At 39.8% G+C, this 27,970-nt stretch overlaps 1 protein-coding gene across 7 annotated transcripts; it reads left to right on the top strand.

Annotated features, from left to right (window-relative positions):
• Positions 1-13: 13 nt before the first annotated feature.
• LOC107792614 (kinesin-like protein KIN-4A) lies at positions 14-27,970 on the top strand. 7 transcript variants are annotated; one of them, XM_075236915.1, is made up of 27 exons: positions 18-441; positions 1,371-1,517; positions 1,625-1,774; positions 2,695-2,948; positions 3,276-3,463; positions 3,548-3,672; positions 4,889-4,925; positions 8,889-8,951; positions 9,235-9,326; positions 9,417-9,527; positions 9,651-9,764; positions 9,862-9,949; positions 10,037-10,149; positions 10,902-11,000; positions 11,088-11,201; positions 11,317-11,433; positions 11,516-11,596; positions 11,820-11,891; positions 18,238-18,331; positions 18,535-18,566; positions 18,657-18,754; positions 18,863-18,961; positions 19,072-19,293; positions 25,067-25,229; positions 26,415-26,561; positions 26,659-26,952; positions 27,435-27,970. In XM_075236915.1, the coding sequence occupies exons 1-26, from the start codon at positions 319-321 to the stop codon at positions 26,866-26,868; spliced, it is 3,153 nt and encodes a 1,050-aa protein (XP_075093016.1). In that variant the 5' UTR covers positions 18-318; the 3' UTR covers positions 26,869-26,952; positions 27,435-27,970. The 7 variants fall into 7 exon arrangements, with proteins under 7 accessions (XP_075093019.1, XP_075093018.1, XP_075093017.1 ...); XM_075236914.1 differs by having other exon boundaries at positions 27,419-27,970; XM_075236913.1 differs by having other exon boundaries at positions 26,412-26,561; positions 27,435-27,847.

Here is a 27,970-nt window from a genome sequence, read left to right as displayed (position 1 = left end):
ATATGCTGTCATTGAAGTTAACAGTAACACATACTGCATGTACGGTCCCATCTTCTTATATACACTTCAGCCTTTCTTTTCTGTTCCTCAACTACCTATTCTACACACACACTCTCTCCCCCCCCCCCCCCCCAACCCCTCTCTCTCTGTATTTGGGAATAACTATTAACTACCTTTCATTCTGTCTTCTTGGCTTTCCTTAAACTTCATCTCCACTTCTGTGAAGATTTCAGCTAACTGTTTTCCAACTCACTAGCCAAGAACACATTTTCTTTCCCCTTTGACTCTGTTTTCTTCTTCTATTGTTAAATATTTTCAATGGAAGCTGCTTGTGTAGAGGATTGTTGTGTCAAAGTGGCAGTTCATATTAGGCCGCTTATTGGAGATGAGAAGCTTCAAGGTTGCAAAGATTGTGTCTTTCTAGTCCCTGGAAAGCCTCAGGTACAGTTGTTTTTTTTATGTGATTATTGGCTCAGCATTGTGGACTCTTTAACATATGTTCCTGCTGTGGTGTTATTGGGCAAGCTTACTTTTTGCCTTTTATTTTCAAATTGATGATGATATTATGCCTTTATCAAGGAAATTATGGATCACATTATGATTTTAAAGCTTTCAAAGACCATGTTTTTCTGGAATCTTCATGTCCTATTTCAAGCAATTATGGTGATGTGATCCGAGTTTTACTCTGATTTTATTAATAGCCTAGTACTACTACAATAAGTAGTTTCTATAATAGGGTATATTCAGTGTACTCTTCTGCTTAATTGCAGATTACTAATCCAATTTCTTGCACAACAATGATTTCTTCAATTTCCTTTAACTAGTTTGGGATTGAGGGACAATTGACTGATTGATTGGTCTGAGTGTGACTCTGATGGGGGCTTAACACATGTTCTGAGCTTAGTTTGCTTCCTTGAAATATCCGGCTTCGTTTAAATTCTTTCTTTCTTAGTTTGTAATTTTCTATTACACGGCAACTCGAGTACAATTCATCTAGTGAAGATTAAGACCAACAACAGGACCAAGCAAGTACACAATTTGTCTTTGTGTCACCATATTTCTTGTACAACAGCTGATTTCTTCCATCTTTCTGCTTATACTGCATTCATATTACACATTTTCCTCAATTTAATTGATAACTGGTACCTTCTCCGAATCCTTCCTCGTTGACGTCTGGGAGACTTAATTGTCAAAAACTAGGAAATAGGGAAATCTTGCACCAGCACTTTGAATGTAGTAATTAAGTTTTAAAGACAGTAACAGAAATTCTCGATGTGCCTACTAGAGTTTGGAGGCACTTCTGCAGTCTATATTTCATGTACATATTTTATTATCTAGCAAGTATAAGGCTCATTATGGCTGCTTTGCAGGTGCAAATTGGCTCACACTCATTTACTTTTGATCATGTTTATGGGAGCAGTGGTTCACCCTCAGTTACAATGTTTGAGGAGTGTGTGGCCCCTCTTGTTGACGGTTTATTCCAAGGATATAATGCCACTGTCCTTGCGTATGGCCAGGTATACCCTTTATCGTATAATATATGTGTGTTTCTGTGATATTAGCTATTTTCAATTTCAGCCATTTGTTTCCATATTCTTTCTATTTACATTTGAATGTAATGCAGACAGGCTCTGGGAAAACATACACCATGGGTACTGGTTTCAAAGATGGTGGCCAAACTGGACTCGTTCTGCAAGTTATGAATACTTTGTTTAACAAGATTGAGACCTTGAAACATCAGTCAGAATTCCAGTTGCACGTATCCTTCATTGAGGTTTGCCAACTCATTCCTTTCTTCTGTTTTCCTCATATCAAAGAATCCTTCTCATGCCCCTGCATGTCTCCTCGCGCCGTTCTTTTCGTAGTCGGTGCCTAAGCATTTCAGTAAATAACAAAAATTTGACCTAATAAGTGGCTCGTTAAAGCAAAACGTTCAATAATTCTAGTAGATAGCTCAATAGGCCATAAGGTACAGATAGTCTTTAGTTTCTGTAAGTTTGAGATTATACTTAAGAATCAATTGATCATATAGGAATACTGGGAGGCTTTGACAGTGAACACATCAACCTTCATTTTTTCCGTAATATGTTATAGTTCACGATGATAAGAAACATGTAGGCCATTCCATGGATCTAAGAAGAGAATAGTGAAATAAAGATGCTGAATTCTATCCAAGAACAACTGTTTTGATGAATTATACATTTTTCGAGCACGTCAAAGTTGCATGAGTTGGAATTTGGTCTTTCATTCTAATGTAAATTTTTTTTAGTCAATGCTGCATCACACATTTTTTTGCTTCCATAATTCCACTTGTTAAATGTATGTCCACCTCATCTAAAAACTTATGCTATTGACGGAGGACACTTTTGTTAATTTATGTTATGTTTTACAGCGACCCTCTCATGAGGCCTGAATTTTTTATTGTGACCAAGTACGTGGAAATACTTTGTTTATGAGTGGCGGTAAGACTTGACTACATGACCTCTATCTGCTCTAGTACCATGTTGAATTATCTGACCACTGCATCTAAAAGCTTAATCTGTTAGGCACAGAACAATTTTATTTTATTTATATCTATATATTTTACAACACTTGGAATTTGTAGAATGACTAACATTCCAAACAGTTATGACTTTCTTTGTTGGCTACACTATGCACGGTCATGCAGTTTGACTTAGTTATTCTCTTATGCAGATACATAAAGAAGAAGTAATAGATTTGCTGGACCCTGATTCTATTAGCAAATCAGAGACAATAAATGGGCACACAGGGAAAGTAGCCAGCCCAAGGAAACCACCAATACAGATCCGTGAAACATCAAATGGTGTTATTACATTGGTAGGATCAACTGAGCGTAGTGTAAAAACACTAAAGGAAATGGCTGATTGCCTGGAGCAAGGATCACTTAATAGGGCCACCGGCAGTACAAACATGAACAACCAGTCAAGGTAGGAAACATGGTCTCATGGTCTTGTGTGTTCTTTTTTTGCCCTTTATTATCTTGGTAAAATAACATGGAAAGACACCATCAATTATTTGCTTTCCTTTTTTATTTGTGGGGGGAAGGCTTGTCAAGTTATACTTAATAAAATCTTAGGCAGAAAAGTACAATACTTGTGCGCTAATAGCATAATACACGAAATCCAGGCTTTCACTTGTATCCTACATATAGTTTCTTTAATGGGTCCAGTGATCTGAAGGACGCATTCTCCCTGTTGCATTATTTATGTACAAAATTTTATGAACTGTTTCATCTTTTTTCTCATTTTTGTCAGTCGGTCTCATGCCATCTTCACCATTACACTGGAGCAGATGCGCCAGCTCAACCCGATGGATTCAAATGATGGCCATAGCAGTGAGTGCATGACTGAAGAATATCTTTGTGCCAAGTTGCATTTGGTGGATCTTGCTGGTTCAGAGCGAGTCAAAAGAACGGGATCAGATGGTCTCCGTTTTAAAGAAGGTACTCATTCTCATTGTTATCTCTTAATGTGTTCGAAAATGCCTCATGTGTGACACAGTTACTTGGTGGACGTTCCAATAACAGGAGTTCACATTAATAAAGGCCTTCTTGCACTTGGAAATGTTATTAGTGCACTAGGCGATGAGAAAAAGCAGAGAGAAGGTGCTCATGTTCCATATCGAGATAGTAAACTCACTCGGCTCCTGCAGGTTTGACATGTTTTCCTTTTAAGGATATTCCAATATTCCTTATTTTCATCAAATCATAGAGGAATAGTTATTGGAGACGAGAAAAACTTGCTTCGTTACCATTCTCAGAAAAACAGATGAGAAAAACTTGTTGTTTTTCTTTAAGAATCCTGTAATAGGTGTATCATACAACCTATCTACTAAAGTCGAAAAAGCATCCAATAATTATTTTCTATGTCAAAAATAGCTGAAACCTCGGTAACAGAAGTATCCTCTTGGTTTACTTTAAGAAAAGTGTCTCCCTTTATGTAGCTTTTCATGATATTGTTCTTAATATTTGGGGAACCTTTTCACCATTTAGCTTTATACTGCTGATAATACAATCTTGATAGTGGATGGTGTCAACTATTTTTTTCAATATCTAAATAGACTCAATTCTTATCCTGCCTGTTACAGTGTTATTAAACTTCCAAATTTTGAAATGTTGTTCTGAAATCCTTTATAGTCTTTCTTGAATACTTCCTTTGTTGCACTCTTTGTGGCATCATAACTATCTAAGGACTCAAACTGTTATTTCTTTGACTATGATTTTTCAATACATTATCTAAATAGTTTTTAACTATCAGAATTTGTTATTTAGAGTACTAATTAGAATTATTTCAAAAAGTTATGCAAGACATTTGAAGTGAAGTTGAAAATTAAACTGAAAGTTAAAGTTTACAAAAAAAATGTAGGTAAAAATTGATGTCCAAATTCACACCGAAATGAGATGGTTGACCCTTGTTTGGCAAACCCCACCATTTTTTCTGGGACGGAAGAAGTGATAAGTAAAGTGACAAAATTCTGTTACGAGTGTACTCAGTAAAGAGTGTCATTGAGGCCATGGTTGGTTTTCTGTGTTCATCACATAATCTGTAATGTCACTATCTTTAAGTATTATAAAGCACTTATTTGTTGCTGCAATGAATTACATTTGCCAATAAAAAAGAGACTTCTCAGTAAAAAGGAAAGATCAGAAAACCAACACTGCCACACTTAATTGAATTATCAGCAGAAAGTTGTGAACAAACTTTGGTATTATTACATGGTCAACAGAACTTAATTATTTGAGGATTTGTTTTGTCTTCATCTTTTAAAAAACACTTAGATTTTGTTTTTTCCTTGTTGAGTCATTTCCACTGTGTCTATTGAAGTTATTTGCACACTTCATCCACTAAGAGTTTTTGGCAAATGACAGGATTCACTTGGCGGTAACAGTCGTACTTTCATGATAGGTAATTCCTGTTTATCTGCCCTTTTTGCGTTAGAATGACACCAATAGCATGCTGATGAACAATGATATATCTAACTATAGTGAATTTTCTAAATTTTGTTCTAGCGAAAGCAAATATAGTTGCAATGACCTATCAATGATAATATGACTGAGTTTTATTACTTACTCTGGATCCACGAAGAATGCAGATAACTACATCCTAATAACTATTACAGGGAGAATCCATAAACTGATTCACCACACACACATGAAAGGAAATGTTAGGTCTAGTCACTGTGGGGTAATTTAATTTACCAACCAGCTGCCTATATCTTGCAGGATCGCTAAGAGGCTCCCACTGTGTCGTTCATGTCTTCTCCAGAATGTCTAAGGCATACTTTCGTTGCGAGATCACAATACCTGAGCTAGACTGAGCGATCTCAATATCCAGAAAATACTTTAATCTGCCCAGATCCTTTGACTGAAAGTGCTGAAAGATATGTTGCTTCAACTTAGTAATATCATCCTGATCAGTGCCAGTAATAACAATATCATTAACATAAATCACCAGATAAATACAGAGATTTGAAACAGAATGCCGATAGAACACAGAGTGATTAGTTTCACTACGAATCATGCCAAACTACTGAATAACTGTGCTGAACTTACCAAACCAGGCTCGAGAAGACTGCTTTAGACCATAGAGGGACCGACGCAACCGACATACAGTGCCACTAGATTCCCCCGAGAAACAAAACTAGGTGGTTGCTCCATATAAACCTCATCCTCAAGATCACCATAAAGAAAAGCATTCTTAATGTCCAACTGATAGAGAGGTCAATGGCGAACAACAGCCATGGATAGAAAAGGCAGACTGATGCTATTTTAGCCATGGGAGAGAAAGTACCGCTGTAATCGAGCCCAAATATCTGAGTATACCCTTTAGCAATAAGACGAACCTTAAGTCGATCAACCTGTCTATTTGGACCAACTTTGACTGCATACACCCAATGATAACCAACAATAAATTTACCCGAAGGAAGAGGAACAAGCTCCCAACTCGTATGTAAAGCATACATCTCGTCAATCATAGCATGTTGCCATCCTGGATAAGGCAGTGTTTCACCTATAGACTTAGGGATGGAGACAAAAGACTAAGATGATACAAACGCATAATGGGGTGATGACACACGATGGTAACTTAAACCAACATATTGGGGATTAAGATTAAGTGTGGACCGTATACCTTTCCGAAGTGCAATCGATTGACTAGAAGGAGACAAGTTCGCAGTAGGAGCAGGGTCAGGTGGAGGACGTGAATTAGCTGGGCCTGATGCTAGGCGCGAACAACAATGATAAGTAAGAAGTGGTGGAGCTGTAGAAGGTTGAACTGGACTCGGTGATGGAACTGGAGCCATACATGGTAGAGCTAGAACTGGAGCTGTAGGTGGTGGAACTGGAGCTATAGGAGGAAGATGAATGGGAGATAGTGACTGAATCTCCAAAAAATGGAACTGGTAGCACCTCAGAAATATCTAAGTGATTACCTGGACCTGTAAAGTATTAGTGGGTTTCAAAGAAGGTAACATCAGTAGACATAAGGTACCATTGGAGGTGAGGTGAATAGCATCGATATTCCTTTTGCGTTCTCGAGTAACCTAGAAATATGCACTTAAGAGCATGAGGAGTTAACTTATTTTTTCCTGGAGTAAGGAACAAAACACGTGCTCTCAGAGACACGGGGTGGAAGAGAGAACAAAAATGAGTGGGAAACAAGACAGAGAATGGAACTTGATTCTAGATAACTGAGGAAGGCATATGATTAATAATATAACAAGATGTAAGAACTGCACCCCCCAAAACGCAACGGAACATGAGATTATATGTGTAGAGCACGAGCAATTTCAATAAGATATTTATTCTTCCTTTCAGCTACCCCATTTTGTTGAGATATGTATGGACAAGATATTTGATGAATAATCCCATGAGAGTTCATAAACTGATGAAATAGGGAAGACAAATACTCTAGGGCATTATCACTACAAAATGTGCGGATATAAACCCCAAATTAATTTTGAATTTCAGCGTGGAAGGTCTTAAAAATAGGAAATAACTCCGATCTATTTTTCATCAAAAATATCCAAGTGCACCTGGAATAATCATCAATGAAACTCACAAAGTAGTGGAATCCCAAGGTAGAACCGACCCGACTAGGACCCCAAATATCTGAATGGACTAAAGTGAAAGGTGACTGCTCGATTATCAAGACGTCGAGGGAAATGAGAGCGAGTATGCTTACTGATCTGACATGACTCACACTCTAGAGTGGACAAGTGAGATAAATCAGGTACCATTTTCTGAAGTTTTGACAAACTGGAATGTCCCAAACGTTTATGTAATAAATCTGATGAATCAGTAACATGATGAGTTGTTGAAGGAAGATAAGATGTGAGTCCATGTGATTCTGTAAGGATAAGGTAATAAAGTCCATTTGGTTCATGCCCGGTTCCAATGATCCGCCCTGTATGTATAAAAACAAGGTCATTAAGAAATAAAACAGAATATTTAAGTGATTTGGCTAAGCGACTAACGACTATGAGATTAAAGGACTACCGGAAACATAAAGAACTGAATCTAAAGGTAAGGAATTGCGAGGAAAACAAACTGACTTGATGAGGTTTTGCCAAAATCTGGCCAGAAACAGCCTCACGTGCCGACGCACTGACGTAGGAACTTAGCCGGAGAAGTTCTCCAGCGGCGCGTGAGTCCTTTTCTGCCGAAGATTTTTTTTAAGGGTTGGTCGCCTAACTCTGATCTACTTCTTGGTAGTGTTGGTTTTTGCACACTGACGGATACTATTGTTCTTGCGGACATACCTGTTTTTGTCGGAAAAGGGGCTTTCGGTTGATGTATTTCTCTTCCCGAAGTTGCTAGAATTTATGCACAATGATAAATTTTCATGGTTGTTCTGATACCATGTGAGAATGCACGGGAGAAAAATATATTATTGATATTCTATTAAGCTAAGTTGCTCGGACACGGGTGCGAGTGCTGACACGGATGCGGATCTAGAGGTCGGATCTTCGAGATGTACCCAAAATTGTTTGACCAAATCCGGTACGAATCCCATATCCACACCCATACTAGTGTCGTGATGACACGGGTACGGCACCTAAGCTGCCGTGTCGGAGCAACTTAGCTATTAAGTATTTTACAATAGCCCTATTTATAACTATACACAATATCTATTCTACTCCTATTCACGTGGGACTAGGGTTATTTCCATAACTATCTAACACTGCTCACTATTGTGCTGCCCTTGACAGTCAAGAATTTGATTTTCCCTATTGAGTTGGCTAGCAAAGTTTGATACTGGGTTATGTTTTATGTGCTGTGAACAATATCTTGCTCGTTAAAAATAGCAAGTATGGATCTTCTCTCTTCATAATTGTAATCTTCAGCCTGCTTTTTGTTTGCTTTTGTTCCTTTAACGTTTTATAATTAAAAGTTAGTCGTTACACTAACACTAGGTCTCGTGTTTGTTAGCAGTCCTTTTTTTCTGTTTGGAAAGTTGTACTTCCAAGTAGGAATAATTGTACGATTTTGAGAACTCATATTTGTGTTAGAAGACATATTATTTAGCATCAGAATGAAATAAACCTGAAGAGAGCAAAATGAAGATAGAGAACTTATACATTCAACCTCAAAAAATTTGTGATTGAGGAAAATTTTGGATTGAGGCATAGTTGATTGATTGAATGATTGTTTGCCCTAACATTGAGCACAATCTTTGAGCTCAATTTAACTTCTAAGCTAAATCATGGTGGTGTTAATATTTTGAATCGTTAGTATGGGCTGATGGGGCACACTGTTAACAAATTTGATTCACTTGAGAGATAAGCCAGTGGGACTTTGCATTATCGAAGCAAATTGGTGGAATTAGCTAACTTTTGCTCCCTTTCCTTTCTCCTTGGCCGGAGGCCAGGTAGGTCTCTATATGGACCCCGATTGAGGAAGTTGAGACCTGTTGTTTGGGAGTCCTCAGTAGGTATATTTATCTGGCCTCACTCAATATCAATTACCTGCTTCCTCTTATTGTTTCAATCTCCAGTGAACATGTCTTTTTACTACCATTTAAAAAAGAGACCAAGAAAAGAACATTGTTTAAGTAAGATGCTGAAGAAATCTATGACAGTGTTATGTATATTCGTCTTGGATTAATCAAAGTTGTGGTTCTTATTTCTCTGTCTTTGAGATGCTTGCATGTCCTGCTGTTCCTACAAGGGGACACTTCACCTACTTTTTCTTATCTTTAATTTACATTTTTCCAGCATGCATTAGTCCTGCTGATATAAATGCTGAAGAAACTCTGAACACTCTTAAATATGCAAATCGTGCTCGGAATATTCAGAACAAGCCAGTAGTAAGTTTTGCAACAAAACTTTTCTTACAATGTCTTTCCATCATTCTGGGAAAAAGAAATCTTAAGTACCTCTCTTTGAACATTTTGTAGATAAATAGAGATCCAATGTCTAATGAGATGCTGAAGATGCGCCACCAACTAGAGTATTTGCAGGCAGAACTCTGTGCCCGTAGTGGAGGTGCTTTTTCTGATGAAATACAGGTGGTTTTGTTGTTCTACGGTTGTCCATGACTTAGATCGTCTTTTTACAATTTAAAATGGATCCCTGGATAGTTTTCATACTTCAATAGCTGACAATCAACTCATTTGTGATTTCAATTGCAGGTGCTTAAGGATAAGATTGCATGGCTTGAAGCTACTAATGAAGAGCTAAATAGAGAACTAAATGAGTACCGCAGAAGAGGCTCTAGCACTGAGCAATATGAAACAGAAGTTAAAGTATACATTAACTTCACTACATTAATGAAGTCCAGTTTATGAAAAGAGGATCCTGATTAGTCGCATAACTAATTCTCTCTCTCTCTCTCTCTCTCAGGTTAGTGGTGCCTTTCCAGTGAAAAGTGAAGGCCTTAAAAGAGGCTTGCAAAGCATTGATTCATCTGGTTATCCTGTGAAAGAAAATGGTACACCTCTCTTGACTTTTGATTCACATGTCAGAACTCAACTCTACAAGTGGTTCAGTGCTTTGATTCGGACTCACTGACTGACAGGTGATCCAGGAGATATGGAAGAAGAAGCAGCAAAAGAGCGGGAACACACTCTCCTGCAAGACTCCTTAGACAAAGAATTGAATGAATTAAATAGGCGTTTAGAGCAGAAAGAGGTAAGCTGGACTCTTAAACTGCATTTAAATTAAACATATCATTGGTTGAGTAATATATTCTTCACACAAGGACACAGTGATGTGATCTAAAGTTGTCTGTTTTTCGCATAACAATCACAGCAAGTGCTAGTCTGTCACTATTTGGAGTTACTTCTAAAATAGAAGGGCTCATTAAAGAAATTCATCAAAAGTCCGAAAAGATTGTCTAGTGCCTAGCACTGGTTTGGAGGTTCTAATTCTTAGTGTTTTGAACTTAGTTTAGCACCACTCCCCCCTCTTGACATGGAAGAGGGAGGCTATAACCACCTCCTGGCTTGATTTTACAACTCCAAATTTATGGATTAGCATTCTCAGACCTAGCTAACCCTATGTTGTGCGGACGCTCCAAAATGATGCCGCACCCGTGTCGGATCCTCCAAAAATACACTATTTTTGGAGTATCCGACACGCACCCGGCAACATTTTCGGAGAGTGCGAGGAACATAGAGCTAACCTGTATAGTTTGCCGTTTGCTGTAGATAGCTGAACTGCCACAATGACACCTCCTATTTGTTTATTTTTGAGGCTTTAGAAGTACTAGTTTTGGTATGTCATGTCATGCAATTAATTGTCTATATGGAGTTGGACACGAGAAATTGTTCTAGATTCGACAATTCTTCTGGATGGTACCTTTTCTTAAAAATGGTTGCTAGCGTTCCTAGTTTTGCTACATCTGATGATCTAATAATAATCATCTGCGTAATACTGTGCAGTCTGAGATGAAACTTTATGGAGGCTTTGACACCATGGCTCTGAAGCAGCACTTTGGTAAGAAGATTATTGAACTTGAAGAGGAGAAAAGAGCTGTGCAGGTAATTGAGAAAACAAATTGAAGAAATGTAATTTCCACATTTTTGTTTGGGTTGGTGATTTCCTCATTTGCTGATCCCCTGATGCAGCAAGAAAGAGATCGATTATTAGCTGAGGTTGAAAACCGTGCTGCTAATTCTGATGGACTGTCCCAGAAATTGCAAGATATGCATTCCCAAAAGCTAAAATCACTTGAAGCACAGGTCTGCATTTGTGCCATGTTCTTTAAAATAATCATTTACTTGGGGTTAGAAAACCAGATAATCTTCTGCTGTGTGCCTATCTCTGTAATTTGTTAAATGTGTATTCACCTACCAGATACAAGATCTTAAGAAGAAACAAGAGAACCAGGTTCAGCTTTCAAAGCAAAAACAGGAGAGTGACGAAGCAGCAAAGCGCTTGCAAGATGAAATGCAATCAATCAAGGCGCAGAAGGTTGCGTTACCCTTTGATTTCTCCTGTAAAAGTAACGTCCTTCATAGCACTTATGTGCAAATTATGTTCTGTGGTTTTATAGGCACAACTGCAGCAAAAAACTAAACAAGAGGCTGAACAATATCGTCTATGGAAGGCATCTCGGGAAAAAGAATTGGTGCAGGTAGTTTGCTGCTACTGCTGCTTTTACTCTCTATTCTTCGCCTTGTGTTATGGTTGTCACAACCATTATGAGAAAGAATGATGTTACTACTGCTTCAGAACTATAAGTGTCTTTCATAATTATCTTCTCCTAAATACATGCTGTTAATGAGGAAATTGCTAGTTATTGTGTTTGAAGTCTTCAGGTTGTTGATAATGCTAGACGTTGTTATCTTTGAATGCAGTTAAGGAAGGAGGGGATGAGGAATGAGTATGAAAGGCATAAATTGGTTGCTCTGAATCAGCGCCAAAAGATGGTGAGCATTTTCCTCTCACTTTATATTGTGTTTCCCTCTTCTGCAGCAGCTTGTTGCAGAGAACTGGAAATTTTGATTGACTACAGAGGGTCTATGCTTGACCCCTGTGCAACAATTCAACTTCTACTTAACGAAATGGCTAAATAGCTTCCCACGTTTTAGCCCACCTTATCACACCGCGTGGTTTTAAGTAGTTCCCCTGCTAGCACCGTGCGTATCAAGCCCACCTTATCTCACCGCATGCGTTTCAACCCCAAACCTTATACCACCGCATGCGTATCAATATCATAACGTATCACAAATCGCACCTCAAGTGCCCAATATCACAACTTGCCATGAAACCAACAACAATAGTATTTTCACAACAAGTAGCCCATGGCTCAACCACAATATGCACAAGAGTATCAATAACAACCGGAAGTGAATAACTCAACGAGAATAGTATTTCACAACTGAACACTTTGCCTCAATGTGAATCACGACCCTTATAACTCAATACCAATTTCAACAACAAGATATTCCAAGAATAACAACTTCAAGTAAAGAATTCAACGATTAAATAATGAATATGGAATAAAGGAAGCAAGAACTTCGACTAAACATGTAGAGCAATTAACAAGTAAGAGATAAGGCAAGTAGAGCAAGTGAAAATAGACAAATGATGATGAATATAACATGACAAGATAACTCAATTAACCCATGAAAGGAATCTACATAGCTAAAACCGATAAATTTCCACATTTAGCCTGTGTACGCACTCGTCACCTTGCGTACACGGCTTTCACATATCACAATTATCACAAACCAACACCAATCCTAAGGGATAATTTTCCCCCACAAAGTTAGGCAAGCCACTTACCTCAAAACACGCTAATTCAACCCACTAGTAGGCCTTTTCCTCGATTATCCGACTCCGAACGGGTTGAATATAGCTAAAACAACTTCATACCATAAATATAAGCTATAGGAAACTATTTCGAACAATAAAATTACGATTTTTGCAAAGAAATAAAAAGTCAACTCAAAAGGTCAACCGGGGCCCACATCTCGTAACCCGACCAAAATTACAAAATACGAACACCATTCGATAACGAGTCCAACCATACAAGAATTACTCAAATATGACCTCAAATCGCTTTTCAAATCCCCAATTTTTAGCTTAAGAAGTTTCACAAATTTTTCCCCAAAATTCCAACTCAAAACACCAATTAAATGATGAAAACAACAATAGATTCATGAAATATAGTCCAATCCAGGTTAGAATCACTAATCTCAATGTTTTCCTTGAAAAACTCTCGAAAAATCGCCACAAACCGAGCTCTCTAGGTCCAAAATATGAAAATGAAATTCAAACCCTCGAAGACCCATTTTCTGCCCAGCGATCCTCGCTTCAGCGAGCCTGGGGTCGCACCTGCGACGCTGCACCTACGGAAAATCCATCACAGGTGCGGTTCAAACTTAATACTTGAGGTTCTGCTTCTGCGGACAATTGCTTGCACCTGCGAGCCCGCTTCTGCAGAGAAACGACCGCATCTGCGATCCTGCCCAAGGCTGCTCCCCAAATTCCGCTTCTGCGAAGGCAAGCCCGATCCTGCGAAGGCGCACCTGCGCCCAAAAGTTCGCACCTGCGAGCCTATACCTGGGCTGCCTCATTTCGCTTCTGCACTTCACCACTTGCATTTGCGAGTCCGAACCTGCGGCCAATCCCTCCGCAGGTGCGATGACACCAGAAAGCTGGAACTTCAGCAATGAGACTAAGTCTAATTTTTTTCCGGATTCGATCCGAATCACACCCGGGGTGCCTAGGACCCCGTCTGAATATACCAACAAGTTCCAAAATACATAACGGACGTACTCGAGGCCAAAAATCACATCAAACAACATCGATTCTACGAATCGCAACCCAATTCAAGCTTATGAAACTATGAACTTCCGAATTCCAAAACTAATGTCGATTCGTACCAAAACAACTCCGATTGACTTCAAACTTTTCATACAAGTCATAAATGACACAACGGACCTATTCCAACTTCTGAAATCGGAATTCGACCCCTAGAACAATAAAGTCAACTCCCGGTCAAACTTTCCAACCTTCCAAACCTTCAACTTCCTAACTTTCGCCAATTCAAGCCGAAACGACCTACAGACCTCCAATTCGACATCCGTACATGCTCCTAAGTCCAAAATCATCACACGGAGCTGTTGGAACCGTCAAAACTCCATTCCGGAGTCGTCTACACAAAAGTCAAACTACGGTAAGCTCCAACTTAGGGACTTTATGTCCCATTTCACTTTGAAACTCATCCGAAACCAAAACCAAACACCCCCGTCAAAGCATATAACCATAATACAACATAGAGGAGGCAATAAATATGGGATCGGGGCTAAAATACTCGAAATGACCGGCCGGGTCGTTACATCCTCCTCCTTTTAAAACAAACATTCATCCTCGAACGAGTATAGAGACATACTTGAAGTGGTGAAAAGATGAGGATACCGGCTACGCATATCATGGTCGGCCTCCCAAGTTGCCTCCTCGATTGTCCGCTGAACCTTCATTGAAGTAATAGTCTTCGACCTCAACTTTCGGACCTGCCTGTCTAAAATGGCCATCGGCTGCTCAACATAAGTCAAATCCTTGTCCAATAAGACTGAGTTGAAATCCAACACATGAGACGAATCACCATGATACTTCCAGAGCATAGAAACATGGAATATTGGATGAACTACAGCTAGACTAGGTGGCAGTTCAAGCTTGTAAGCCACCTCTTCAATCCTCTCAAGAATCTCAAAACATCGAGATACCTAGGGCTCAACTTGCCCTTCTTCCCGAACCTCATAACACCCTTCGTGAGCGAAACCCGGAGCAAGACCCGCTCCCCAACCATGAATGCAACGTCGCTAACCTTCTGATGTGCGTAACCTTTCTGTCTAGATTGGGCTATGCGAAGCCGATGTTGAATCAATTTTACCTTTTCCAAAGCATCCTGAATCAAGTCTGTACCCAATAGCCCAGCCTCACCCGGCTCGAACCAACCCACTGGAGACAAACACTGCCTCCCACACAAGGCCTCATACGGAGCCATCTGAATGCTCGACTGATAGCTGTTGTTGTAGGCAAACTACGCAAGCGGCAAGAACTGATCCCAAGAACCCCCAAACTATATCACACATGCACGAAGCATATCCTCCAATGTCTGAATAGTGCGCTTGGATTGTCCGTCCGTCTGAGGGTGAAATGTTGTACTCAACTCAACCCGAGTGCCCAACTCTCGTTGTACGATTTTTTAGAGTCGCGATGTAAATTGCTTACCTCGGTCAAAGATGATGGATACCGGCACGCCATGAAAGCGGACGATCTGGCGAATATAAACTTGAGCCAGCTGCTATGAAGAATAAGTAGTCACTATTTGAATGAAATGAGCTGACTTGGTCAATCTAGACACAATCACCCATACTGCATCGAACTTCTTCTGAGTCTGTGAGAGCCCAACAACAAAATCCATAGTAACCCGCTCCCATTTCCACTCTGGAATCTCTAGCCTCTAAAGCAATCCACCCGGACGCTGATGCTTATACTTCATCTGCTGACAATTTAGGCACCGAGCTACATACTCCACTATATCTTTCTTCATCCTCCTCCACCAATAGTGTTGCCTCAAGTCCTGATACATCTTAGCGGCATCCGGATGAATGGAGTACCGCGAACTATAAGCCTCCTGGAGAATCAACTCACACAACCCATCTACATTGGGCACACATATCCTGCCCTGCATCCGTAACACACCGTCATCCCCGATAGTGACCTTCTTGGCATCGCCGTGCTGAACCACGTCCTTGAGGACAAGCAAATGGAGGTCGTCATACTGACGCTATCTGATACGATCATATAGGAAGACCGAGAAACCACAAGCCAACACTCGACTCGGCTCCGAAACATCCAATCTGACAAACTTGTTGGCCAAGGCCCGAACATCCAATGCTAATGGCCTCTCCACTGCCGGTTGATATGCTACACTGCCCAAGCTCTCCGCCTTTCGACTCAATACATCGGCTACCACATTAGCCTTCCCGGGATGATATAGAATGGTGATATCATAGTCCTTAAGCAACTCTAACCATCTTCACTGACGCAAGTTAAGATCAGATGTTGTAGACTCTGGTGGTCGGTATAGACCTCAATAGGGACACCGTACAAAATCTGTAGTTTCGATGTTGTGGTTTCAATGGATGAGAATTTAGCATACTCATCCATTGAAACTTGAACTAATTTATCAGAAAACTGACTCGGCGCTGTAGTTTCAGTCATAATTTTCTTCTACTAATAGTACAGTTAATATCAAAACAATTAAAGAAAGCAACAAACCCCACACAAATAAGTGCTTCTTAACAGATTTGAGACCCCAATATGAGTTCCAACAACACTTGAAACAGAGAACCCATTTGACAAAAAAAAAGAAGGAATCACACCCGAATACAACCTGTCAATTACTCAGATACTAATACAACAACAACAACAATAACCCAGTATAATCCCACAAGTGGGGTCTGGGGAGGGTAATATGTACGCAGACCTTACCCCTACCCCGAAGGGTAGAGAGGCTGTTTCCAGGAGACCATCGGCTCAAAAGCAACAGAAGCCGATATATTAGTACCATAAAAATGCATAATAAAATAACAGCAATACAATAGATATGACATACAGAATACGAAATACGAAAAAGATGGCTGGTATAGTAAAACTAGCAGGTAAAGCCCTGCATCAATAGACGACCAATGACATTCTTAGTCCAACTCCTAACTGGCTAGTCTCACTCTATTGTGCTGTAGAAATATTCACAACTCTCCCCTAACCTACAACCTTAATACTCGACCTCCATAATTCCCTGTCAAGGGCCATGTCCTCAGTAATCCTAAGTCGCGCCATGTCCTGTCTGATCACCTCTCCCCAATACTTCTTAGGTCGTCCTCTACCTCTCCGCGTGCCCACTACAGCCAGTCGCTCACACCTCCTCACCGGTGCATCAGTGCTCCTCCTCTGAATGTGCCCGAACCATCTGAGTCTTGCTTCCCGCATCTTGTCCTCCATGGGGGCCACACCCACCTTCTCTCGAATATCTTCATTCCTAATCTTATCCATTCTTGTATGCCCGCACATCCACCTCAACATCCTCATCTCTGCTACTTTCATCTTCTGGATGTGTGAGTTCTTTACCGGCCAACATTCAGTTTCATATAACATGGCAGGCCTAACCACTGCTCTATAAAACTTACCTTTTAGTAACGGTGACACTTTCTTGTCACACAAGACTCCCGACGCTAACCTCCACTTCATCCACCCTACCCCTATACGATGTGTGACATCCTCGTCAATCTCCCCGATCCCCTGGATAACCGATCCAAGGTACTTGAAACTACCCCTCTTGGGAATGACTTGAGAGTCAAGCCTCACTTCAACTCCCGCTTCCGTCGGCTCAACTCCAAATTTGCACTCGAGGTATTCCGTCTTCGTCCTGCTCAACTTGAAACCTTTAGACTCAAGAGTATGTCTCCTGATACTAATCAGACCCAAAAAAATGTTCCAACAAATCAGAGAAGTTGTCTGATCCAAAAGGAAACTCTCCAAACAACTGCACTTACCAAATCAGAGAACTAGTCAAAGAAAGGAAACAGAAAGGAATGGTCTAACCAGGTTTAACCAACGAAATCAGCTGGACAGAAAATTTGACTCCACGTGCTTGCCGACGAAATTCTGCCAGAAAGTTATCAGTAGCGCGTGAACTTCAAGAGCTTAGAATCCGGTGGGTTTCTTCAGATCGGAGGGAGGCGATTCCCCCTAGATAGGCTGTGATTGTTACTTCAAAAGTTGGCAGAAATTTTGGCGTGGCAGTGAACAAATTCCTGCAAGGCGGCAGACAATCTCCGGCTAGGCAGCGGACAAATTCCGGCGAGCTACAAGCTCGGCTCTGATACCATGTTAAATACAAAGGCAGTGGAGCAATCTCCTTATAGTATTATTCCAAGAATGAGAGCTATTTGTAGGTTTACCAGTAATTCTATCTAAGGAAACAAAATCAGAAAATCCCTAAATATCTCTACCTATGATTGTGCTATGTATACTATATCAATTTGTGTCTATGTACATTCTGTAACACTCTGTAAGCAACTTATGCATTCTCCATTACTTATCAAGCTCACTTCCACCATGGAAGCAGCTTCAATCTAGCTCGTAGCAGTAAATTCTGATTCTCTCAACTGTACTGAAATACGCACCCTATCAACAAATGTAAGTTAGACAACGATCAGAGTCAATACATGTGTTAATGAGTTCTTGAATTTACATCAGGTTCTCCAACGAAAGACAGAGGAGGCTGCAACGTCAACCAAGAGATTGAAGGAGTTGCTAGAAGCACGTAAATCTTCAGCTCGTGAAAACTCAGGTCTGCACTTAAGCTTTAATAGGATGTCTTTGTTGTAAGTTACTGGTGTCTGTGTTCCTATGAAGATTATAAAGTATCAAACACTTGGCTCACTGAATAGGTCCCATTTTCTAGAAAGCTTTATTTTACAAGTATAACTTATTCTACTTACTAACGATGAATTTATCGAGAAAAAGAAAACTTAATAATCTATTTAAATGCAGCGACTGGCAAAGAAAATGGAACAAATGGACAGGTAATAATCTCTGTTCTCTTTTCTGCTTTAATGAATTTTTTTCTTGATCTATTTGATCAAATCATTTAGAGAAGTTCTTATTACATTCAGAGTTATGAGAAATCATTGCAACGTTGGCTTGATCACGAGCTTGAGATTATGGTGAATGTTCACGAGGTTCGGCATGAGTATGAAAAGCAAAGTCAAGTGTAAGTAATTATATTTGGTTTTCGTTAATCTACTTGTTTTCTGTTTATAGTTATATTATAATCTTTTCCCCAGTTTTATGTTTATTCATTGCTTTCTCTCTATTCCAGACGAGCTGCATTGGAAGAAGAGCTAGCTGTTTTGAGACAAGTTAATGAATTTGCTTCAAAAGGACTGATCTCTCCTAAGGGAAAAAAGGGTCTTTCTAGGTACGTATACTAAACTCATCCTTCTCTTCAGCTGATAATGGATTCAGCACTACTGGACAAATGTACCTTGCATGTCACCTGGATTATCCTATTCACTGTCATCTGTTCAGGGCATGGTCAATGTCACCTAATGCAAGAATGGCAAGAATTGCTTCTCTTGGGAATATGCTTAGCATTTCATCCAACTCTCTAGTTGCCATGTCTTCACAACTTTCGGAAGCAGAAGAACGAGACCGTGCCTTCAGCAACCGTGGACGTTGGAACCAGCTACGTTCAATGGGGGATGCGAAAAATTTACTCCAATATATGTTCAGTTCTCTTGCGGATGCAAGGTATTTTCCTGATGCATTTTTGAGCTTTCTTCTATTTATCTCTTTATCACTTCTCTCCATTGGATTAACAACCTATCTTATAGTGCGCGTATTCCATTGTCTCAAACATTACGAATTCTATGGGCTGAAGCTTCATAAGAAGTAGAGATAGGAGGAAATGGCAAAACCGAAATTGAAAGATTAGTGAAGTAAAGTTATCTGAAGCACTACCAGGAGATCTAATACTGTGCTTTGAAGTAGATTTGAAGTTGTGAGAAGGCACGGGAGAAAATATGATATATTGATATTGTATGTGATGCAATACAAGAGGTGCTATTTATAACTACTCTATACAAAGGGGATACTACTCCTATTCCAATGTGGGACAATTACATAGCTATCTCTAACACTCCCCCTCAAGCCGGAGCATATAAATCATATGTACCGAGCTTGTTACATATATAATCAATGCGAGGACTAGCGAGGGACTTGGTGAAAATATCTGCAAGTTGATCATTCGATCTCACAAACTTCGTAGTAATATCTCCTGAGAGTATCTTTTCTCTGACGAAGTGACAATCAATCTCAATGTGTTTAGTTCTCTCATGAAACACCGTATTTGATGCAATATGAAGTGCAGCTTGATTATCGCACACAAGTTCCATCCGACTGATTTCACCAAATTTCAACTCCTTGAGCAATTGTTTGGTCCCTACTAGTTCACATGTTGCCATAGCCATTGCTTGGTATTCTGCTTCTGCACTAGACCGAGCAACTACATTCTGTTTCTTACTTTTCCAGGACACCAAATTTCCTCCTACTAAAACACAATATCGAGACGTAGAACGTCTATCAGAAGGTGATCCTGCCCAATCAGCATCCGAGTACCCAACGATCTGCTCATGACCTCGATCCTCAAACAATAATCCTTTACCTGGAGCTGATTTTATATACCGGATAATGCGGACAACTGCATCCCAATGACTATCACAGGGAGAATTCATAAACTGACTTACAACACTCACAGGATAAGAAATGTCGGGTCTAGTCACTGTGAGATAATTTAATTTACCAACCAGCCGCCTATAGCTTGCAAGATCGCTAAGCGGCTCCCCCTGTCCAGGCAGAAGTTTAGAATTCGGATCCATCAGCGTGTCAACAGGTCTGCAAACCGGTCATCCTTGTTTCCTCAAGAATGTCTAACACATATTTCCTTTGAGAAATAACAATACCTGAGCTAGATTGAGCAACCTCAATACCTAGAAAGTACTTCAATCTGCCTAGATCCTTAGTTTGAAAGTGCTGGAAGAGATGCTGCTTCAAATTAGTAATACCATCCTAATCATTGCCCGTAATAACAATATCATCAACATAGACTACCAGATAAATACATAGACTTGAAGCAGAGTGGCAATAAAACACAGAGTGATCAGCTTCACTACGAGTCATGCCAAACTCCTGGATAACCGTGCTGAGCTTACCAAACCAGGCTCGAGGAGACTGCTTTAGACCATAAAGTGACCTACGCAAGCGACATACAAGGCCACGAGATTCCCCCTGAGCAATAAAACCAGGTGGTTGCTCCATATAAACCTCATCCTCAAGATCACCATGAAGAAAGACATTCTTAATGTCCAACTGATAGAGGGGCCAATGACGAACTGCAGCCATGGATAGAAAAAGGCGAACTGATGCCACTTTAGCCACTGGAGAGAAGGTATCACTGTAATCTAGCCCAAATATTTGAGTGTATCCTTTGGCAACAAGACGTGCCTTAAGTCGATCAATCTGGCCATCGGGACCAACTTTGACTGCATAAACCCAACGACAACCAACGGTAGATTTACCTGAAGGAAGAGGAACAAGCTCCCATGTACCACTTGTATGTAAAGCAGACATCTCGTCACTCATAGCCTGTCGCCATCCTGGATGAGACAATGCTTCACTTGTAGACTTAGGGATGGAAACCGAGGACAATGAAGATATAAAAGCATAATGGGGAGATGACAGACGATGATAACTCAAACCAACATAATGAGGATTAGGGTTTAGTGTGGTCCGTATACCTTTTCGAAGTGCAATCGGTGTACTAGGAGCAGGATCCGCAGTAGGAGCCGTGTCAGGTGCAGGACGAGAACCAGATGGGCCTGATGTAGGGCGCGAACGACGATGATAAGTCAAGAGTGGTGTTCCTGTGGCTGGGGAACTAGGAGGGATAATACTGGACTCCTCAAAAGTTGGTATGGGTGAAACCTCTGTGGTTGAAGGTGGAGGAGGATTACTAAACTCCTCAAAAGTCGGTATAGGTAAGACCTCAAATATGTCATGGTGGTCAGCAGAAGTGACATCAGTTGTGAAGAAAGGTTTAGACTCGAAAAATGTGACGTCAGCTGACATAAGGTACCTATGAAGATCAGGTGAATAACAACGATATCCCTTCTGAACACGAGAATAACCAAGGAAGACACACTTGAGAGCACGAGGAGCTAACTTATCTTTCCCCGGGGCTAAGTTATGAACAAAACATGTGCTCCCAAAAACCCGAGGTGGAAGAGGGTATAAGGCTGACTTGGGAAACAATATTGAATGTGGAATCTGACCCTTGATGGGAGATGAAGGCATCCTATTAATCAAATAACAAGCTGTGAGAACTGCATCGCCCAAAAAACGCAGCGGAATACGAGACTCAATTAGAAGTGTGCGAGCAGTCTCAATAAGGTGCCTATTCTTTCTTTCTGCAACCCCATTTTGCTGAGGGGTATAAGGACAAGATGTCTGATGAATAATTCCATGAGAAGACATAAACTGCTGAAACTGAGAAGATACATATTCTAAGGCATTATCAATGCGGATAGAGACACTAAATTGGTTTTTGATTTCAGCACAAAAACTCTGGAATATAGAGAATAACTCAGAACGATCTTTCATTAAGAAAAGCCAAGTACATCTTGAGTAATCATCAATAAAGCTAACAAAATAACGAAATCCCAAGGTTGAACTGACTCTACTAGGACCCCATATATCAGAATGAACCAAGGAGAAAACAGACTCTGCATGACTCTCAACACTACGCGTAAAGGAAGCTCGGGTATGTTTCCCAAGCTGACACGACTCACAATCTAATCTAGACAAACTGGATAAACTAGGCACCATCTTTTGAAGTTTGGATAAACTCGGATGTCCTAAACGTCTGTGGATTAGATCTGGAGGATCTGTAACTAGACATGTTGTGGAAGGACTGAGCGAGTTAAGGTAGTAAAGACCTTCTGATTCACGACCTGTACCAATTGTCCGTCCCGTACTGCGGTCCTGCATAATAAAAGAATCATCAATAAAATATATACCACAATTGAGGGCACGAGTCAAACGACTAACAGATGCAAGACTAAAAGGACAACCAGGAACATAAAGAACGGAATCTAGGGTGATAGAAGACAATGGGTTGGCTTGTCCAACTCCTTGTGCCTTAGTTTGACATCCATTGGCTAAAGTAACAGTAGGAAGAGACTGTGAATATACAATATTCGACAAAAGTGATTTATTACCAGAGATATGATCAGAAGCGCCTGAGTCCATGACCCATGGTCCAAGAGTACTAGACTGGGAAACACAAGCAAAAGAATTACCAGCAATAGGAGTGTCAGTCTGGGCAACTGAGGCTACTTGTGGAGATGTTTGCCTACTTGCTCGATACTGAAGGAGCTCATTATATTCTTCTTTAGATACAGAAAAGCCCTGGTTACCTGTAGTCTCGCTCTGAGCAACGTAGACATTTTTGGGTGGACGGCCATTTAAGGAATAACACATTTCGCGAGTGTGTCCAAGTTTGTGACAATAAGAACACTTGGGTCTAGATCTCCCAAAACGACCGCCTCCTCGTCTATTCTCCATAGCTTGAGATGCCCGAACATCCACTGTCTGAGATGCAAGAACAGAGGAATCAAGTATCTGTGATGAAATCACTGGGTGACTTGGTGCTGCAGCAAGGCGAAGTAATCGAGAGAATAATTCATCAACTGTAGGGACAGTCGGACTCGCCAAAATCTGGTCTCGTACTGAATCAAGATCATGAGGAAGTCCAGCGAGTGTAAGAACTAGAAACATTTTCTGTCGCTGCTCTTGTTGTTTTGACACACTAGCAGAAACTGGCATCAATGTCTCAAATTCCTCCATGACTGCCTGTACCTGACCCAAGTAAGTAGACATATCTAATTCTTGCTTCTTTAAGTTTGTCATCCGTGATATCACATCATAGAAGCGAGATATATCATTAGTGTATAACGTACGTGTCTTTGCCCAAACCAAATAACATGTCTGGAATGAGGCCAATGCATCAACTTAGAATCAATAGAACGCCACAAGATGCTACATAATTGAGCATCAATTTTTGCCCAAAGCGCTATCGCCTTTTCATCTCCTTCGCTAGACTGTTTAATCAGATGATCTTGCACACCTTGACCTTTACACCACAACTCGACAGATGAAGCCCAAGCTAAGTAGTTTGAACCTCCCATTAAAGGTTCCGAGGTAATCATAACATTAGAGTTTCCAGAACTCATGCTTTTAGACCCAAAAACATCAATTCCCAAAGACATCTTGTAAATTATTACCAAATAAGAGAAATAATCAACTGTAATCCACTGAAAATAGAGTAAGGAACACTGAACCAGAATAGTAACCTACTGTAGCAGTTGGAAAGTTACTGTTGCAGCCGGAAAATATTCAAAGTGGTCGGAATGAAATAAAAACAGTAGGGGTAGGATCGGAATTACCAGAAGACCAAACTGTTCTGAAGGAACTTTTTAAAAAAATGGCCGGAAGTCCACCTTTTTTTTGAAATCACTATTCACGCCGGAAAAATAAAAAAGTGGTCGGAATTTGGTGTAACCTGGATGGGTAGGCTCGGAATTGCAAGGGAAACAATCTGTCCTGAAGAGTCGTCGCCAAAAAATGGCCGGAAGGTGGCCCACACAATGTTGGAACTTCGTCGAAAAATTTTCTTTGGACAGCTACAGTACCGCCGGAGATTTTCACTGAGATTTGGTCGCCGGATAGTGACTACTCTTGTGGTAGTGTTGGATTTTGTGCACAACACTGACCGAGACAAAGCAGGCGCAAAACAACTTTGATAGTCGCCGGAAAAAAAAGGGTTCCGGTGACTGATTTTACTTCCCGGAATCGCTGGAATTTATGCACAGCGATAAATCTCTCACGATAGCTCTGATACCATGTGAGAAGGCACGGGAGAAAATATGATATATTGATATTGTATGTGATGCAATACAAGAGGTGCTATTTATAGCTACTCTATACAAAGGGGATACTACTCCTATTCCAATGTGGGACAATTACATAGCTATCTCTAACAAAGTTTACTACTAAGGACAAATACTAAGAGTTGTCAGTCCAAAAGGATTTGCATGTAGGTGAGCAAGGGAGGACAATGGTCATGAGACTGGATTTCTGTGAGGTTAAAAGCCATTTCTTTACATTGAACACCACATCCAATCTTTTCTGTTGTGATGGTTTGAAATCCCTGTTTTGCATGTCATGATAGTCAAGAACGCTCGTGAAATAGAGAAAAAAGTTACACACTGAGAAGGTCTCCTTAGGAAATTAATGCATAATATACACCAGCTGACCATATCAATATTATATTTGTGATGATTGTTTAAGGTATAGAAGGCTTCGGAGACTTGACCTCCTCTGTAGAAAAGAATATGTCATTTACTTTTGCTTTTGTCACAGCCTGTGTGAATTTATTTGTTTTAACTCTCACTTTTGCTTTATGCAGGTGCCAACATTGGGAAAAGGAGCTTGAGATCAAGGAAATGAAAGAACAAATGAGAGAACTAATAGGTGTACTGCGACAGAGTGAAATTAGGAGAAAGGAAGTCGAAAAGGATCTGAAAGTGAGAGAGAAACCCGTTACAATATCATTAGCTTCATCAGCTTCGGTAGGATTTACTTTCTTGCATTTCCATTTTTTTCCCTGCCTCATGCTTTTAGTTTTCGACCTCTTTTAGAGAAAACATGCAAGGATCTTAATCAAATATATTACTATTTTCAATTATTTGTCCAAATGAAACCAGAGGCGTATCCAGAATTTTAAGAGCATGGGTGCACCACTATCTTTAGATAGATATATGATTTGACAATATAATTTTTTACGATAACCCAAGTTGACGGGCAAACTCTAATTAATATTATTAGTATTATTTATGTCCTCGACGAGTTTTCATTCAACAACTATCAATTATAGTATCATTACTTACAGTTTTAAATATCTTAAGTTATATATAGCAAGCTAAAAATTATCAAAAAATTCTTCGTCCATCCTATTACGTGGATCTTTTTATGTACTTCTATATCCATATAGATTTATGAATTGCATTATAAGTTTTGATTATAGTGGGAGATTAAGATTAATTTTATTTCTTTTTCTAGTACTTTATTTCTTGACAAAATGTAAACACATTTCATGAAACATTTTAGTGAAAGATTTCTTTTTAAAGAATAACTTAAGGCCATAACCAAGAAAGAAGAGGAAACAATAAGAAAACAGAAATATTTTTAAATAAAAAGTCTAAGGGAGCAAGTAGGGATCGAACCATTGACCTTGGGGGCGAGGTCGCACTCATTTTACCACTGAGCCAAAGTGCTCACTTGAGCATGGGTTCACACATGCTTATTTAAGAAGAAAATCAGAAAAATACAAGTGCTATACATAATCTAGGGAGGGGAGCATGGGTTCATATGAACCCACCCCCTCCCATATAGATCCGCCCCTAAATGAAACCTTTCCGAATTTTTTTTTGTGCCTCACACGACCGACACTAGTGATGTGAGGCCTCTTTTTTGTCTCACAATTTTGTGACCCAAAAGTGTAAAATATGGGTCCACAAATTTGTGAGAAAAAAAGAGGCCTCACACAGCTAACATTAGTTGTGTGAGGCACACCATAAAACTTCTCAACCTTTCCTATGTATTATCTGGTTACTGAAACTGCCATTTGAGTAAATAAAGCTGTTAGAAAAAATCCAAATGCATTTATTCTGGTTTTGCTTTTTATTTCTTTTTCTTCTGGTGAACACTTGAAGTATTGTTCTTTCCTTTAACTGAAATGTTGAAATACGAAGCAGGCTTATCCTGACAAACACTTTGTGGATGACACAAGAGGTCTCTTGTCTCCAGTCCCTGTTCGGGCACAAAAGCAGCTCAAATATTCGGCTGGAATTGCTAGTGCTTCGTTCAGAGAGGCAGCAACCTTTATCGATCAAACACGAAAGGTTTCTCCCGCGATCTCCTTTTCTTCTTTGGCAGTTCCTTTAATCACTTAGCACTAGCATCACGCATGGCTGATAGTGCACTCTTTGATGACTGCAGATGGTGCCACTCGGCCAGTTGTCAATGAAAAAACCGAAAGCTGCAGGACAAGGTGGGAAGCTATGGAGATGCAAGAGAAGTCATCATCAATGGATATTACAGTTCAAATGGAAGTGGCAAAAACCCTGGAGACTTTCGGAATGGATTAGGCACGACAATGAAACAATGATGAGGGCACGTCATCGTAAGCGGGCTCTGCCAAGTCACTAACTTCCGTGTGCAAACTATATATTCCGCTCTTATCTCTCTCGATCCCCAACACATCGTACAGAAAGGGAATGGAAATAAGTGCAGGTAATGTTAATCTATTTTGAGTTAAAATTATAGGGTAAATTTCATTCTGCATATCCTCTGGGCTCTTAAGATAGTGATACTGTCTTTGCTAAGATAATTTTAACATATGAATACATGTTCGAGTGACTTAGCGAAATTGATACCATGATATTAATAGCAATTGATTAAGAAATATCTTAACTTAAAGTGTCTGACCTTCCAGCCACCCTTTTGCATGATAAGAACCAGATAGTATTAAATGAATACTAACAAATAATGAATTTTTTTTTAAAAGTTCAAAAGTAGCAATAAAATTCTGGAAATTCTTGACCAAGTGAAAATTTAAGAGGCAACAAAGTCCTTGAATCTGCTATAGAAGGGTCAAATTGCCTGCTCATAGATATCAATATACTTCAATAGATTCTTATCATTTTACTGTATTATCTTGAATCCCTTTCTTTGTCATAATTATTGGCATCTACAATAGGGGATTCTATTTGCAGGGTGCAGTTCAAGTGGCAGTAGGGAGCATTTTGTTTTAGGTGTTACATGATGTGGATTTTCCGAGGACTTATATCTGATCTTGAATTTTAAAGATCGGTCATTATTCATCAGCGGTATCTTGTGAATACATGTTGAGGCTACATAAACGCGCGTGAGTGATCCCAAAACAATATTTAGAAGGTGGATATGAGTAAGTTGCTGGCAGAATTTCAGTTACACAACATATCGCCAGTCTGTGTATACTTTTTGGCAAATGCATTCATCTTGAAAGATATTCTTGAGGAGCATGTGCAGACTTCCTTTGAGTTTTTGTATTATTTTTGACAAATTTATGTAAATGTAGTATATCTTATGTAGTACAATGTTGAATTTGTTTACAGTTTTGAACAAGAGAATTCTTTAAAGCAGAAAACTTAGTTTCTTATGGTCCACTTTTTCATTTTATCCTTAGGTGTTTTAGGTAATAGCATTTGGTATGATGTACAGCTGGTTCAAGAATACTTGCCGTTTTAGGAGAGCGAATTTGTTCTACTCT

This window comes from Nicotiana tabacum, chromosome 18 (genome assembly GCF_000715075.1).
Source record: "Nicotiana tabacum cultivar K326 chromosome 18, ASM71507v2, whole genome shotgun sequence".
Classification (NCBI taxonomy): domain Eukaryota; kingdom Viridiplantae; phylum Streptophyta; class Magnoliopsida; order Solanales; family Solanaceae; genus Nicotiana; species Nicotiana tabacum.
Note: the sequence above shows the minus strand (reverse complement) of the source record. Positions and strands in the feature narration are given on the sequence as shown.